The 12,224-nt window shown below is 42.6% G+C and overlaps 1 protein-coding gene and 1 long non-coding RNA gene across 2 annotated transcripts; one reads left to right on the forward strand and one right to left on the reverse strand.

The window, feature by feature from the left end:
* Window positions 1-229: 229 nt before the first annotated feature.
* Window positions 230-7,674, forward strand: LOC117438571 (E3 ubiquitin-protein ligase RBBP6-like). Its single transcript, XM_034074043.1, has 7 exons — window positions 230-395; window positions 1,351-1,447; window positions 3,132-3,168; window positions 4,446-4,526; window positions 6,208-6,296; window positions 6,410-6,506; window positions 7,531-7,674. Exons 1-7 carry the CDS (start codon window positions 230-232, stop codon window positions 7,672-7,674), a joined length of 711 nt encoding a protein of 236 aa, XP_033929934.1.
* Window positions 7,675-8,710: 1,036 nt separating this feature from the next.
* LOC117438590 (uncharacterized) lies at window positions 8,711-11,478 on the reverse strand. The gene is made up of 3 exons (XR_004550887.1): window positions 11,448-11,478; window positions 9,963-10,076; window positions 8,711-8,759 (listed from the first exon to the last, which is right to left on the reverse strand). It is a non-coding gene; the product is annotated as an uncharacterized lncRNA (long non-coding RNA).
* Window positions 11,479-12,224: the final 746 nt, after the last annotated feature.

Below are 12,224 nucleotides of genomic sequence, written 5' to 3' on the forward strand. Positions count from 1 at the left end.
GCGTGAGGCTCTGTCAGCCGAGGCTGCCTGATATCTCCGGGCCTGGCTGTGGCAGAGTGCTGCAGCCTCTGAACACCGTTGGCCAGCACAAGCTCAGCCTGTGCTGCTCACCCCAGCGCCCTCGGTGGGCTTTGCCACGTGCCCTCACCTTCATAGAGGCTGCAAGGCCTCTATCTGTCATTTGCCGAGCTAGACACGGTAGTGGAGCAGGCACTGCCTGGCCCCGACCATGTCTTGCATCCACTACAAGTTCTTCTCCAAGCTGGACTATGATACGGTCACCTTCAGTGGCTTCGACATCTCCCTTTGCGACCTCAAGTGCAAGATCATGCGCAAGGAGAAGCTGAAGGCAGCCAACTGTGATCTGCAGATCAGCAATGCCCAGACCAAAGAAGGTACGTGTGCGCAGCAGGTGCAGGGCTTTGGGCATGTCCTGGCTGGTGACGTTGCAGAGCACCCCATGATGGCCGCAGCCAGCAGAAGCTGCATTCTGCCTTTTATGGCTCATCCCCACATAGCATGAGTGAACCTGGGCCCATCCCTCCAGGTGGCAGGAGCACCAAGAGGGTAAGCAGTGCCAGGGACTAAGTGGGGTGGTGTCATGAAATCTGATTTGGCATCCTGCTGGCTACACCAGTTTGTCAAATGTGCACACTGATTTACAGTGTCCAGAATAGAGCCCTGAGCTTTGTAAACCCCTGAGGGGAGCCTAGGTGAAGCTAGATCTAGCCTTAGTCTCAGGCTTGGTCAATGGTTTATTCTAATGGAATGCAGAAAAAGAAAATCAAGGGAGAATCAAGCTAAAATGATGTGCATAGAAACCGAAGATGAAAGAGAGGAGACCCTCCCACTGAGACACAAAGTTCAGAGTGCACCCACCCCCTGGCTTTCTGAACTCCTGATAGAGCCTAGGTGTGGTTGGATCTAGTCTTAGCATCAGACTTGATCAAGCACATGTAAAGCACTGAGCAGATGAGACTTTGGAGTGGTTTGTGTATCTCCAGAGATCTATCAGTTTTGTAGCCTAATAGAAGCAAAACAACTTCAGTTAGTTCAGGAATGCAACCCCTGTATTAGCTGGCTGTCCTGTAGTGACCTCTGAGACCATTTTGCTGTTGGCATTCAAACTGTTTTTAAGAAAGGAAAAAGATTTAGCTGGTGGTGTTTGGTTATCAAACCTGAAAATGCCTTGAAAGGTACTGTTAGTGTGTTCAGACAATGAAAGCACGATGTTATATATAAGATTTGGCTTCTGTACCTGTAAAGGCCTTCTCTGAAGTGCTGTGTAGTTCATGATGTACTAATACATGCCCTTTTGAATATCTTTGTCTGTATTTCTGTTGGTTTCAGAATACACAGAAGATGCCCTGATTCCTAAAAACTCATTGGTGATCGTTAAAAGAATCCCTACTGGAGGAGTTAAAGCTACCAGCAAAACGGATGTTACGTAAGTGTCCACACAGCATTGCACTCTTTGCTGTTGGTTTCAGTGTGTGAACTGTTTCAGTGCATATGAGACATTCAGATTGTATCTTTCTTGTTAAAGCTTCCGTTTATTTTTGTTGTCACTGGGTGGATTTTCCTGTATAGGTCCTGAAGCAGACTTATGTTTTTAGGCCTGCTGGGATATGGGGTTCAAACTGCAACAATAGAACCTTTTAAAATGATTCTATGGGGTTGGTTCTTGGGGTTAATTTTTCTGAGAGCCAAGTTGTAGATCCTGTTTTGTCTGCGTGGAGAGATTCCTTGTTAAATGTGTTTGCTTTTATGGCTTTTAGAGCGAAGACAGTTCTGCAGTGTAGTGTAAACTTAAAATTTGCTCCTGTCTCAGAAGAGTCTGATTCTTAGTGTTTGACTTTTTCTTGTATCTGGGGGAGAGGGACAGGATATGTCAGGTATTCTTATGCCCCAAATGGCTGGGGCTTGCATACTGGCTATGCGGGAAAGACCAACGCTTGCCAGCTGGCAAACCATGCAAACAAGTGAAGTTCCATTCAAAAGTGATTCCTATTAGTTTCCTAAAGCCAGGGTCTGTTTTGGGCAAGACGAAAAGAGCAGTGTCATAAAGTGTATTGCCTCTTGTGCAAGTACAGTGAAGGAGTAGTTAATCCTTTCCAAACCTGAAGCTCAGTAAGCAACTTAGCACATTACCAGCAGTTGGTGGCTATCCTCCTGATGCTGTTTTACCTGTCTGTGGGGCTAAGGAAAGAATGGCACTGCTCTTCTAGCATTGAAAATTGATGGGGCAGATCAGCTTTCTATTCCTTCAGCTGGAAACATTGCAGAAACAGGGGGTAGAGTGCTTAATGTTTGGTCAGTGAGTACGTGGAACCGCAGCAAGGTTTCAGATGGAATAAGTATTTCTTAAAATGCTGCAGCATTATCGTAAAACAAATTCTGGCAATTAAGATTTTTATTTTTATTGTTTTTTTGTCGCAGGGCTCCTCAGTCACACAAAATCCCAGGAGCAGCTTCTTTCAGGTGACATTTCTACTACTAGTGTTAGTCAGTACAGCGTATGTAACATGGCTAGTACTTTGGCACTTTCACGGCTAAGTATGGTAGATACCTGAGCACAGTGCTTGGGCTTCCACAAGGAAGCACTGTTCTAAAGGCTAAGCTGCTGACAGTTTTGTTAGTTCCTTGTCAGATTACTGACTTTTTTTTTTCTTTCACTGAAGTAAACTTGGCCTTTGAAGTGTTGGGGCTATCACTGTTCTGCCATAGAAACTAAAGTACTGTAGGTGACACCTGTTTGTAATACTAGGGATGTACAGATTGCCTGAAGGTACCTTCATAGTTTGAGGGTTGATTATAGGAACACAAAACCGTAGTACAGACTTGATATATTTGATACTTAGGTGGCAGAGAAAATATGAGCGCTTTCTTTTGGACAGGTGTGTTTTGTATCTGTAAGTCTGACTTAGGACAAAGTAGAAATGGGATTTTGGAGGTTTTCTTAGTTGTGCTGAATGACCAAGAGATAACAGTTTGTGTATACAAATAAATGTCCATATTCAGTAGACTATCAGAACGTAATGTTTTGATGTTTGGGTTTTATAATTGATTTTCGGTGCTTTCTGTTGGGTACAAGTGCTTTAAGTTCTGATCACCTTTCTGTCTCCTCCTAGAAGTCGAACTGAGCCAGTGAGCAGAACATCAGCAGCAGTACGTAAAAACCCAATCTCACCTTTTTTTTCTGCACACTGCACTGAATTCTAAACTATGTAGCCTTGTATTAATTTTCCAAACATTAACTTCATCTATCTCCCAGTAAAACATAGTACAGATTGTCATTCAAATGTACTGTTTCATCATAGTGCAAACTGAGTCACGCCATCAATTTGCCCAGTTCTGATGTGAATGCTGGGATTTATGCCTAGTAATGCATGGTATTTCCTATTGCATATGCTAGAATATGTCCTGTGTGACTGTGTTGTGCAGATAGTGCCCGATCATCTTTAGTTCATGCAGGTTCCAGGTGTGCACAGTTGAACTTGGTGCCACGTTTGAGCTCTGTCTGCCTATAGCTAGTAATGTTGTGAGTTTGTACAGCCTCTTCTGTGCTTTTTGTAAAAGCTGCACGTCAGTAGTAGCTCTCTGCAAACACTGTGGCCCATTCCTAACTGGGGCCTGAGGACTTCATTGTGGCAAGCTACTGGCGTAGGCAGCTGGGAGGGAGGAGTGTGTTTGCAGGGGAGAAAAAACTGCCATGACTGTGCTTTGAATCCATGCTTTCATCACCATGAAAGACTGGGTTTGCTCTGAGAGAAGAACAATAAAAATTCTCACAGTTCCCAAACTAATTTGGATAGTTTGTCCTGTGGTCTATAAAAATACAAGAATTCTTTTTTCTCCATTTTTATAGGTTACTCTGTCATAGTAAACACCTTTTTCTTTTTTAATTTGAGCAGTTTCTTTTTTTATAGACAAATTGGCAGGTTACTTTTGTGGCTGATGGTTCAGATTGGTGTTTGGGTTTGTTGGGGTATAGTGAATTTGGCATCTTTGCAGTTCTTGAGAAGAAGGGCAGAGCACATGTTTCAGGGCTGCTTTTTTTCTTGACAGGCAGCTACTGTGTTCATCAAAGCATAACTGTATAAGTGCATGTTTAAGTGATGGGACATTAACCGATTAATTTGCAAACTACACTGCAAGTAAGATTCCTGTAGTGATGCTTCCTTCTCCAATAAACTTGAGCATTTTTCACAAGGGCCCCTCTCTGAGATATTCTGGAGCAGTAAGTCCATCTCCAGCCAGCTGGTTAGTTTAGTTCCGTCTCATTAAGCACACAGGCACTTTTCAGCTGTCGCAGGTTGGGACTTTATTCTGAACAAATACAAATTACAGTAGGTTGGAAATGCCTCTTTCAGTGACACGCAGTGGGTATAGTGCAGATTTTCAGACTGCAGTAGGGGTTAACTCTCGCTATGTTTTGATTCTAGAACTTGGATATGCGTTTATTTTTTGCTGCACAAAAGAATGGTGAGTCTTCTGCATCTAATTCTCTGGCCCAGCTTTCAAAGGTGTGTATATATATGTATTGTTGTAAAATACTTAAGAATAAGTGTTTCCTTCATAATTTTAAGCCTTACTTGCAGTCTGTAGATGGATAACTGTTGTCATGTGAACAAAACTTTAATTTTTAATAAAGTATTTATTTTAACCTTAAGAAGTATGTATAATTTGATACTGTACTCTCAAGAGTACTGGCCAATTTGGGAAGACAGAAGGGGAGTGCCTTCTCAGCACCAACACAATGTTGCAGCATTACTCATCTTCAGGAAATAAAGCAGCAGTACTTCAGAAGCTTTTACTGTTTTTCCTATGTTTCATTAATTTTGTGTTGGAATCTAACAGAATTTTTACAAAGGAATTTAATTGTCTGTATGTTATGGACATTTCAGGGCAGTTTGCAACAGCTGAAGTACAAGTGTTTCTGGAACTTGGACAATGGCATGGCTGGTTTTGAATTTCTAGTCGTCAGAGGCACAGAAGCATTCTTTGAATACTGCACAGTCCCACAAATTCCAGGCTCTAGACAGTGGAGAACACAAATTTGTTTGAATGCAGACTGTGTCAGCTGTGTAAATTGTGTACTTGATTGTTTAGAGGACTATACCAGTGTGTATCTACAGTGTACTAGATGTGACCAGCTGAAAGTGTTGCAGTGGCCTGTTTTGGGATGGAACTGCGTGCTCTTTTGGCTCAACACTGTAACATCAGCAAGACACTAATGACTGCACTTTGTGCAAAAGCATAGAGTTAGCCAAGTCAATGCAAAAGATGGGAGCTAGTTCTTTCTCCTGAGAAGAGAGACAGGAGTTCATTGCTAAGAACGAGAGGTCTTCCCACCGGCACCATCTTCCCTCTCTCAGTGAAGAAATTAAATGTTGTGCCTTTGGCTGTCCCTGCATGTGGCCTTGGTTCTCTAAACCCATGTGAAGTTTTACTCTCAGATGTGAAAAACTGTCCAAGTGGTGCCCATTGAACCTTTTGAGAAACGCATGAACAAAACATAAAGCAGCTCAAAACTGTTACTTACTCTAAACACTTTATTCAGACTGGCTTAGCACAGGGGCATTGTGCAGTGAAATATTATTTGGGGAAATGCAGTTTGGATTGCCTACAGGACTGGATGGTCACGTTTATACTGAAGAGAGCCTTGTGTCTTGCTGAGGGATCCGAAAGACTCCCTTCAGTGCTTCTGTGTCTGATGCTGAATTTCAGCAAGCAAAAACTAGAGACCTGACACTAACATAGTGTGTTCTTTTTAATGCTGCAAAATGTAAATCATATAACTCGCAGACATCTATCTCAATTAAATGCACAGTAACCATCTCCTTCAAATGGGCTGGAGCTTCAAAACCAGTTGAAAACTATTGCTAGTGTCATTTCTTTTCCTCATCACTTCAGTCCACTTGGAAGAAAAGTGGATGGGTTACACAAGTCTATGTCAAGCCTAAGGTTTTGAGTGCCCAAGAAGGCTCTTTTCAAGTAGGCTAGCAGGCACATAAGCATCATTTACAAGCACAAAGTCTCCCCAGCACACCCTCAGGACAACTGTTTCATAGAAGCATCTGTTTTCAGGCAATATTAGCTAGCATTGTGGTGCTGTGTACATGACTGAGCAAGTGGTGTTGTCTTTGGCTGGCTGAGCTTGCATGTGTTTCTAATGTGTGCGTCAAATAATTCTGTGTTAAACAGACTGCCAACCTGGCTGAAGCCAGTGCTTCTGAAGAAGATAAAATAAAAGCCATGATGATACAGTCTTTCCGTGAATATGATCCAGTCCAGTAAGTGTTGATCAAGTCAAATCAGTTGTTTGATGACTATGGAAAAATTGTGTAGATGTTTGTTTTAACAAGAGAGACAAATGCATACCTTTCTTTTCCTGAAACCTTTTTAGTCCCATGAAGAAGCCCTTGGCTACACCTCCACCATCATATGTTTGCTTTCGCTGCGGAAAACCTGGCCACTATAGAAAGGACTGCCCAAGAAATGGGGTAAGATTTTGGGGACTTGTGGTGTTACTTTCCGACCTTGTTTAATTTCTGACCTTGGCAGTCAGGTAACAAACACAGAAATGATCGTATGAAGAACTGTTTCTCTTGAGGTGAAATACAGAGGTTACATGGCAATGCTGAAAAGGCCCTCAAAGTTCAAGGGAAAGCCGGGATTATAAATGTAATGTTTTCTTTTTTCTAAGCTACAGACATGAAATAAGTCCATAGATCTTTTCATCTGTGAATTTACATGCATATTTTTATGTATTTCAGTATTACTGGAAATGTTTCTGTTTTAACTCTTTTTAATGAGAGCTGGTGTTTTCAGTATTTTGCATGAAACCAAGATGTTTCTGTTGACCCCATCTATTGAATATTTGTGTGTTTTACCGACACAAATCTCTGGCTGAGTGTTCATGCCCTTTAACATTAGTCACTGAATGTATACACATGAGGTATGAATTCAACCTTCATCCATAGCTGGTGAATAGATGTTTCTGCAGTGGCTGACCCAGAGCCCTGACTTAAGTTTTCTCTCTGAATTGTGCTTTGGGGGAGGAGGTTTGTGTCTCTTCTCCCAGTGGATCATGTGCTAAGGGATATTTCACCCTTAAGAAACCTGTTGTTAAGCCAAAGAATGTCGGCTCAGATCAAAACTCTGCTTAAGCCTTTCACAGAATCATAGAACCAACTAGGTTGGAAGAGGTGCATCAAGTCCAACTGATGCTTCAGGACTGCCAGATCCATCAGGAACCGTGTCAGTAAGGCACTCGTCTACGTGTGTTTTTGCACAATTCAGGGACAGTGATTCCACCACTTCCCTGAGAAGCTGGCTTAGGAACAATAGGTGACTTAGGAACACTCTGGCCATGTTCATTTAGGAAAAGAAGTACTTTGGTTGAACAACCTTCACGCTGGGTAAAAGGAGAGATTTCAAGGCTTTTGCTTCTTCCAATCGTCACTGAACTGTCATTTTAAGTGTAGGTCTTAAGATGAGGTATGTCTGCATTTCTTTTCTTAACAGGACAGAAATGTGGAGTCTGTTCCCAGACTGAAAAGGAGCACAGGAATTCCAAGGAGCTTCATGATAGAGGTGAAAGATCCCAACACAAAGGGTGCAATGCTGACCAACACTGGAAAATATGCAATCCCCATTATTAATGCGTAAGTACAGGGATGCTGGAGAGGGACTATTCATTAGAGACTGTAATGATAGGACAAGGGGTAATGGGTTGACACTTAAACAGCAGAGGTTTAGACTGGATCTAAGGAAGAAATTCTTTACTGTTAGGGTGGTGAGGCACTGGAATGGGTTGCCCAGGGAGGTGGTGAATGCTCCATCCTTGGCAGTGTTCAAGAGCAGGCAGGATGAAGCCTTGGGTGATATGGTTTAGTGTGAGGTGTCCCTGCCCATGGCAGGGGGGTTGGAACTGGATGATCTTAAGGTCCTTTCCAACCCTAACTATTCTATGATTCTATGAGTACGGGATTAATTGGACTGACCAAATAGCAAATGAGAGAAAGCATGCATAAACATCTGAGTGGATAATGCAACCAAGTTGGACTGCATCTGTAATTACAGGAGAGGAAGCGCAGCCATTGCATTTTAACTTTAAAATCTGTGATGCTTGCTCGCATGAAAAGAGGGTGGTCATTCATACTTGTCATGGCCCTGGAAGTTGGTTCAAGTTGCAGTGCACCAAGGATCTGTATTTCTGCAAACCATTTCAGTAGTGTTGACAAGGAGTCATTCTCTTTGAGAGCTCATTTTGCATCTGGTTTATGTTTCAAACGCTTCTTACAAGAATTGAACCAACAGCTGTTGGATTGAGATTTCCTCCCCCTCTGGGTTTTTATTTTACAGAGTTATGGCTATAGAGAAGTAGTTTCAGCTCAGTGCCTACAGTTCAGAAGGGTAATGTGGAGGGAGAAGAATTCCATCTAGTATCTTCTTTTGATAAAACGCAAAGCTTGGACAAGTATTCCTTTACCCATCTTTAAATTTGTTCTTTTTCCTTCCCCACATGGCCTCCAGGGAAGCTTATGCTAGAGAAAACAGGAAAAGGCCTCTATCTTTACCAGAGGAGCCATCCTCCTCCTCTTCTGATGGTCCTGTTCCAGATGAGCTGTTATGTCTCATTTGTAAAGATATAATGACCGACGCAGCTGTTCTTCCCTGCTGTGGAAGCAGTTATTGTGATGAGTGTAAGTGTTATTCCCATGTTGTTAATTGAAAACATCACATCTCATCTTCTGAAAGCAAAAATAGCAGAGAACAACATTACTTTGTTACCTGTTCTAATTAAAGCCTAAGTATACCCTGACTAGGAAAGGACTAAAAAAAAGGGGGGCAGAAAACTTATTTCTCTTTCTACAGATCCAGTTACATCCTCTTTGCATGCAGAGGAGTGTCTAACTGTGCATTTGATTACAGTATTAGGTACCAAATGTTTGCCCACAGCCCTTTCTCTCATACAAAATTATACAGCCATCTCTGGTGACTGGCTGTGGTCTGCAACAAATGGATAGTTAGGCATTTAATCCACATTCTTCTCCACGGGAGAGCTGGTTCAAACCTTCAGAACTCAGACCTACCAATGCTTTTTTTTGAGACGTGCTTTGTTCCTTAACTTTGGGGTCAATGACTTCTTGCTGTCACGGACAGTGGAAAAAGGATGGGTTGAATCAGGAAGACACATCCGACACTCCAAATATTACAACAGCAAAATGTCAAAACTGTGTAACTATTTGCTGCAGACTAGAAATTGTTGACACTTGAACATCTGCAGCTTCATGCTGTACGCTCGAGACCACATTCACCCATGAGTCATATACGTGTTTTGATTAGAACCGAACAGCTTTCCTTAGTTTGGCTAAAAACTATTGCATTGTGATTATGCTAATTATGCACAGGTATTAGAACGGCATTGCTGGAGACTGAGGAATATACATGCCCAGAGTGTCACCGGACAGACGTTCCTCCTGATGGTTTAGTTGCCAACAAGAGCCTACGCCAGGTAGTGTGATGACTTTCACATCAATTGGACAAAGAGCTCGTAAGGAGCTGAGAGAGAAGACAAGATTACTGTAATATTAATTTAGCCTTAAGCAAGGCTAAATTGAATAAGGCTAAATTTACTTTTCAAACACATTATCTCTGACAGCTCTTTACAGACAATGTGGCGAATTCAGGTCACACTTGTGTTTAACACAATCACCTCACTTTCAAGTTTGGTGTTAACGCTCAAGTATTTACATACATGTGGAGGCTTTTGTTGGTGTATGTGCTGAAGTTTCAGGTTACCTTTATAACATGTTCCTCTGCCTCTAGGCTGTGAACAACTTCAAAAATGGTGTTGGCTACACAAAAAGGCTCCGTAAGGAGATCCAGCAGCAACCATCAGTACCCACAGGTGGTAAGTAATGACAGCTTTAGAATTTCTCTTAAACAATTACCTTCAGATAAGCTGAATGGGCTTTTTTGATTCTCCCCTCTCCAAAAGGTCCTCCGAGGACAGACAGTACCATGCACTGCCCAGGTGCCAGAACAAGCTGTGAACTGTAAGTATGCTATGGAAATTCAATATATAACTACTTGTAACCTAGGCTGTAACGTGTGACTTACACAACAGCTGATCGATAATCAGTGTGCACAGAGAGTTGTGGGGAATACAACTGGCAACTGATTTTTAAATGGCTTCATTTGAATTGGCTATAAGAAAGGGGATGCGTGTTTGCAGTAAGATTATTTCAACCAAAACTCTGGTACATGATTAAAAAGACTGAAAGAAGGATGCTTTTTGAGAAAAACCATAAGTACATCTAAAAATTAAACTCAATTAAAGAATCAGATGGAAAGCTTTGCATTGCTGGCTGAGTAGGGCTGAGAAATAAATGTGTTTTTCAGTAGAAATCAGCATCCAACATTCTTGGTTTAACAACAAGGTTGCTACTGATTGAGGCAGTTATTGGAAAAATCAGTGCTGTCATTTTATGACAATTTGATTTTTTTCCACTCAGCCATCTCAAAACAGCCAAGCTGCTTTCTCTCACTTAGCCATCTCAAACAGCCAAGCTGCTTTCTCTCACTTAGCCATCTCAAACAGCCAAGCTGCTTTCTCTCACTTAGCCATCTCAAACAGCCAAGCTGCTTTCTCTCACTTAGCCATCTCAAACAGCCAAGCTGCTTTCTCTCACTTAGCCATCTCAAACAGCCAAGCTGCTTTCTCTCACTTAGCCATCTCAAACAGCCAAGCTGCTTTCTCTCAGTTGGAGAGAGAAGAGCCTGTTTCTGTGTCATGTTAGTCCTTGGTTTTGGCATAGATTTCTTATAGATAGCTTTTCTGTATAGAAGCTTCTACAGAGATAACTTGCACTTGACAAGAATTTATAACAGAATAAGTAGCTTCTGTTTCTACAAGAAATTGTACTTTATCATTGCCCAACCTAACTGTAACCGGAGGCTCTGCTGGGGAGGGTTTTGAATCTTCCCCCGCTCCTCCTCACTCTTCATCTAAAGTATGTCAGGGCAGGCCCTGACATTCCACTCAATCTCCAGTGTTTGACTCCGAGGCCATTCTCTCTTCCAGTGCTCCCTCTGTTTACAGATTGCACTCTGGTCATTCTCCAAGTGCATCCCATGCAGTCTGTTCACAACCTTCCCATGTAATCCTTCTTTCTGACCCTTTCCTCCCAGGCTGCTCCTCTCTTTCCTGCTTTCCTGGGGGAGAGCAACAGCCAACAATGTATTTTTTCTCCCTACTATTTCACTCTCCCTTTCAACTTCTCTGTTACTGGATACTCTCCAGGCTGTTTCCACTGGTTTATTGAGTGACCGAGAGTCTGTCCCTCCCAGTTTTTGCAGCTAGCATTTAATACCTGGGTCTGATTGACCAATAAAAGTGTAAGATAACTGTGCTGCACCTTTTTCAGGGTCCTTACCTGTATCCTTCTGTTTCATTCCAAACAAAACCAACTGCTGGTATTTGGTTAATAGATCCTGCTCAGGTAGATGATTTGGATCTCATGGAGGCTCTGCAGAGGGAAAGTGGTTGTCTACTGACACTGCCCTGTGCCCCCTACATATGGATCTTTTCTGCCTCCTCCCTTGCTTTTGCCAGCACTGTACTTTATTTACCAAAGTATCCAGGACTACCTGTAAATCATTCCAGTCTGGATCTTGTGTTCTAATAATCATCTCCATCACTTTAGTTACTTTTTCAGGATCTTCCCTAAAGGGCCCAGCTAACTCTTTCTAGGCTCATAAATCTGACCCAGAAAAAGACACCTTGATAGTCACCTCCACCCCTGCTCCCTGGTGTAAGGAGCTTGTATACCTCGGAGAGCCCCTTTTGTTATTCACCTCATGATGGGGCTAGAGCTCTCTTCCCATCTGCATCCAAACCCACCCTACAAAATGCAACCCAATGGGGATTTCTTCAAAATCCTCCCTTTGGAGGCAGAGGTCCTGACCTCCATCCCAATACAATGTCCAGACAAGGAAACAAATCCTTACCCACTGCGCAGGGCATCCCCTGTGACTCATGTGGACAAGTTACCAAAAAGAAGCCTTTTGAAAGAAATAAACTCAGGGTCTTACCAAGGCCCCGAGTTGGTCTGGGATCTGTGGTTCCTTTCTGGGATATCCCCAGCCCTGGCGTGAAGGTCCCAGAGACTCCTGGATCAGCAGGAAGCACAGCACAGGGTCCATGTTCGGGC

This window comes from Melopsittacus undulatus, unplaced genomic scaffold (genome assembly GCF_012275295.1).
Source record: "Melopsittacus undulatus isolate bMelUnd1 unplaced genomic scaffold, bMelUnd1.mat.Z mat_scaffold_49_arrow_ctg1, whole genome shotgun sequence".
Taxonomy (NCBI): Eukaryota; Metazoa; Chordata; class Aves; order Psittaciformes; family Psittaculidae; genus Melopsittacus; species Melopsittacus undulatus.

Excerpts from the sequence above, each read along its gene's own strand:
- LOC117438571 (XM_034074043.1), top strand. The coding sequence starts at position 230 with ATGTCTTGCATCCACTACAAGTTCTTCTCCAAGCTGGACTATGATACG. Across the intron at positions 1,448-3,131 it reads ACCAGCAAAACGGATGTTAC|AAGTCGAACTGAGCCAGTGA; the intron begins GTAAGTGTCCAC and ends GTCTCCTCCTAG. Across the intron at positions 3,169-4,445 it reads TGAGCAGAACATCAGCAGCA|AACTTGGATATGCGTTTATT; the intron begins GTACGTAAAAAC and ends TTTTGATTCTAG.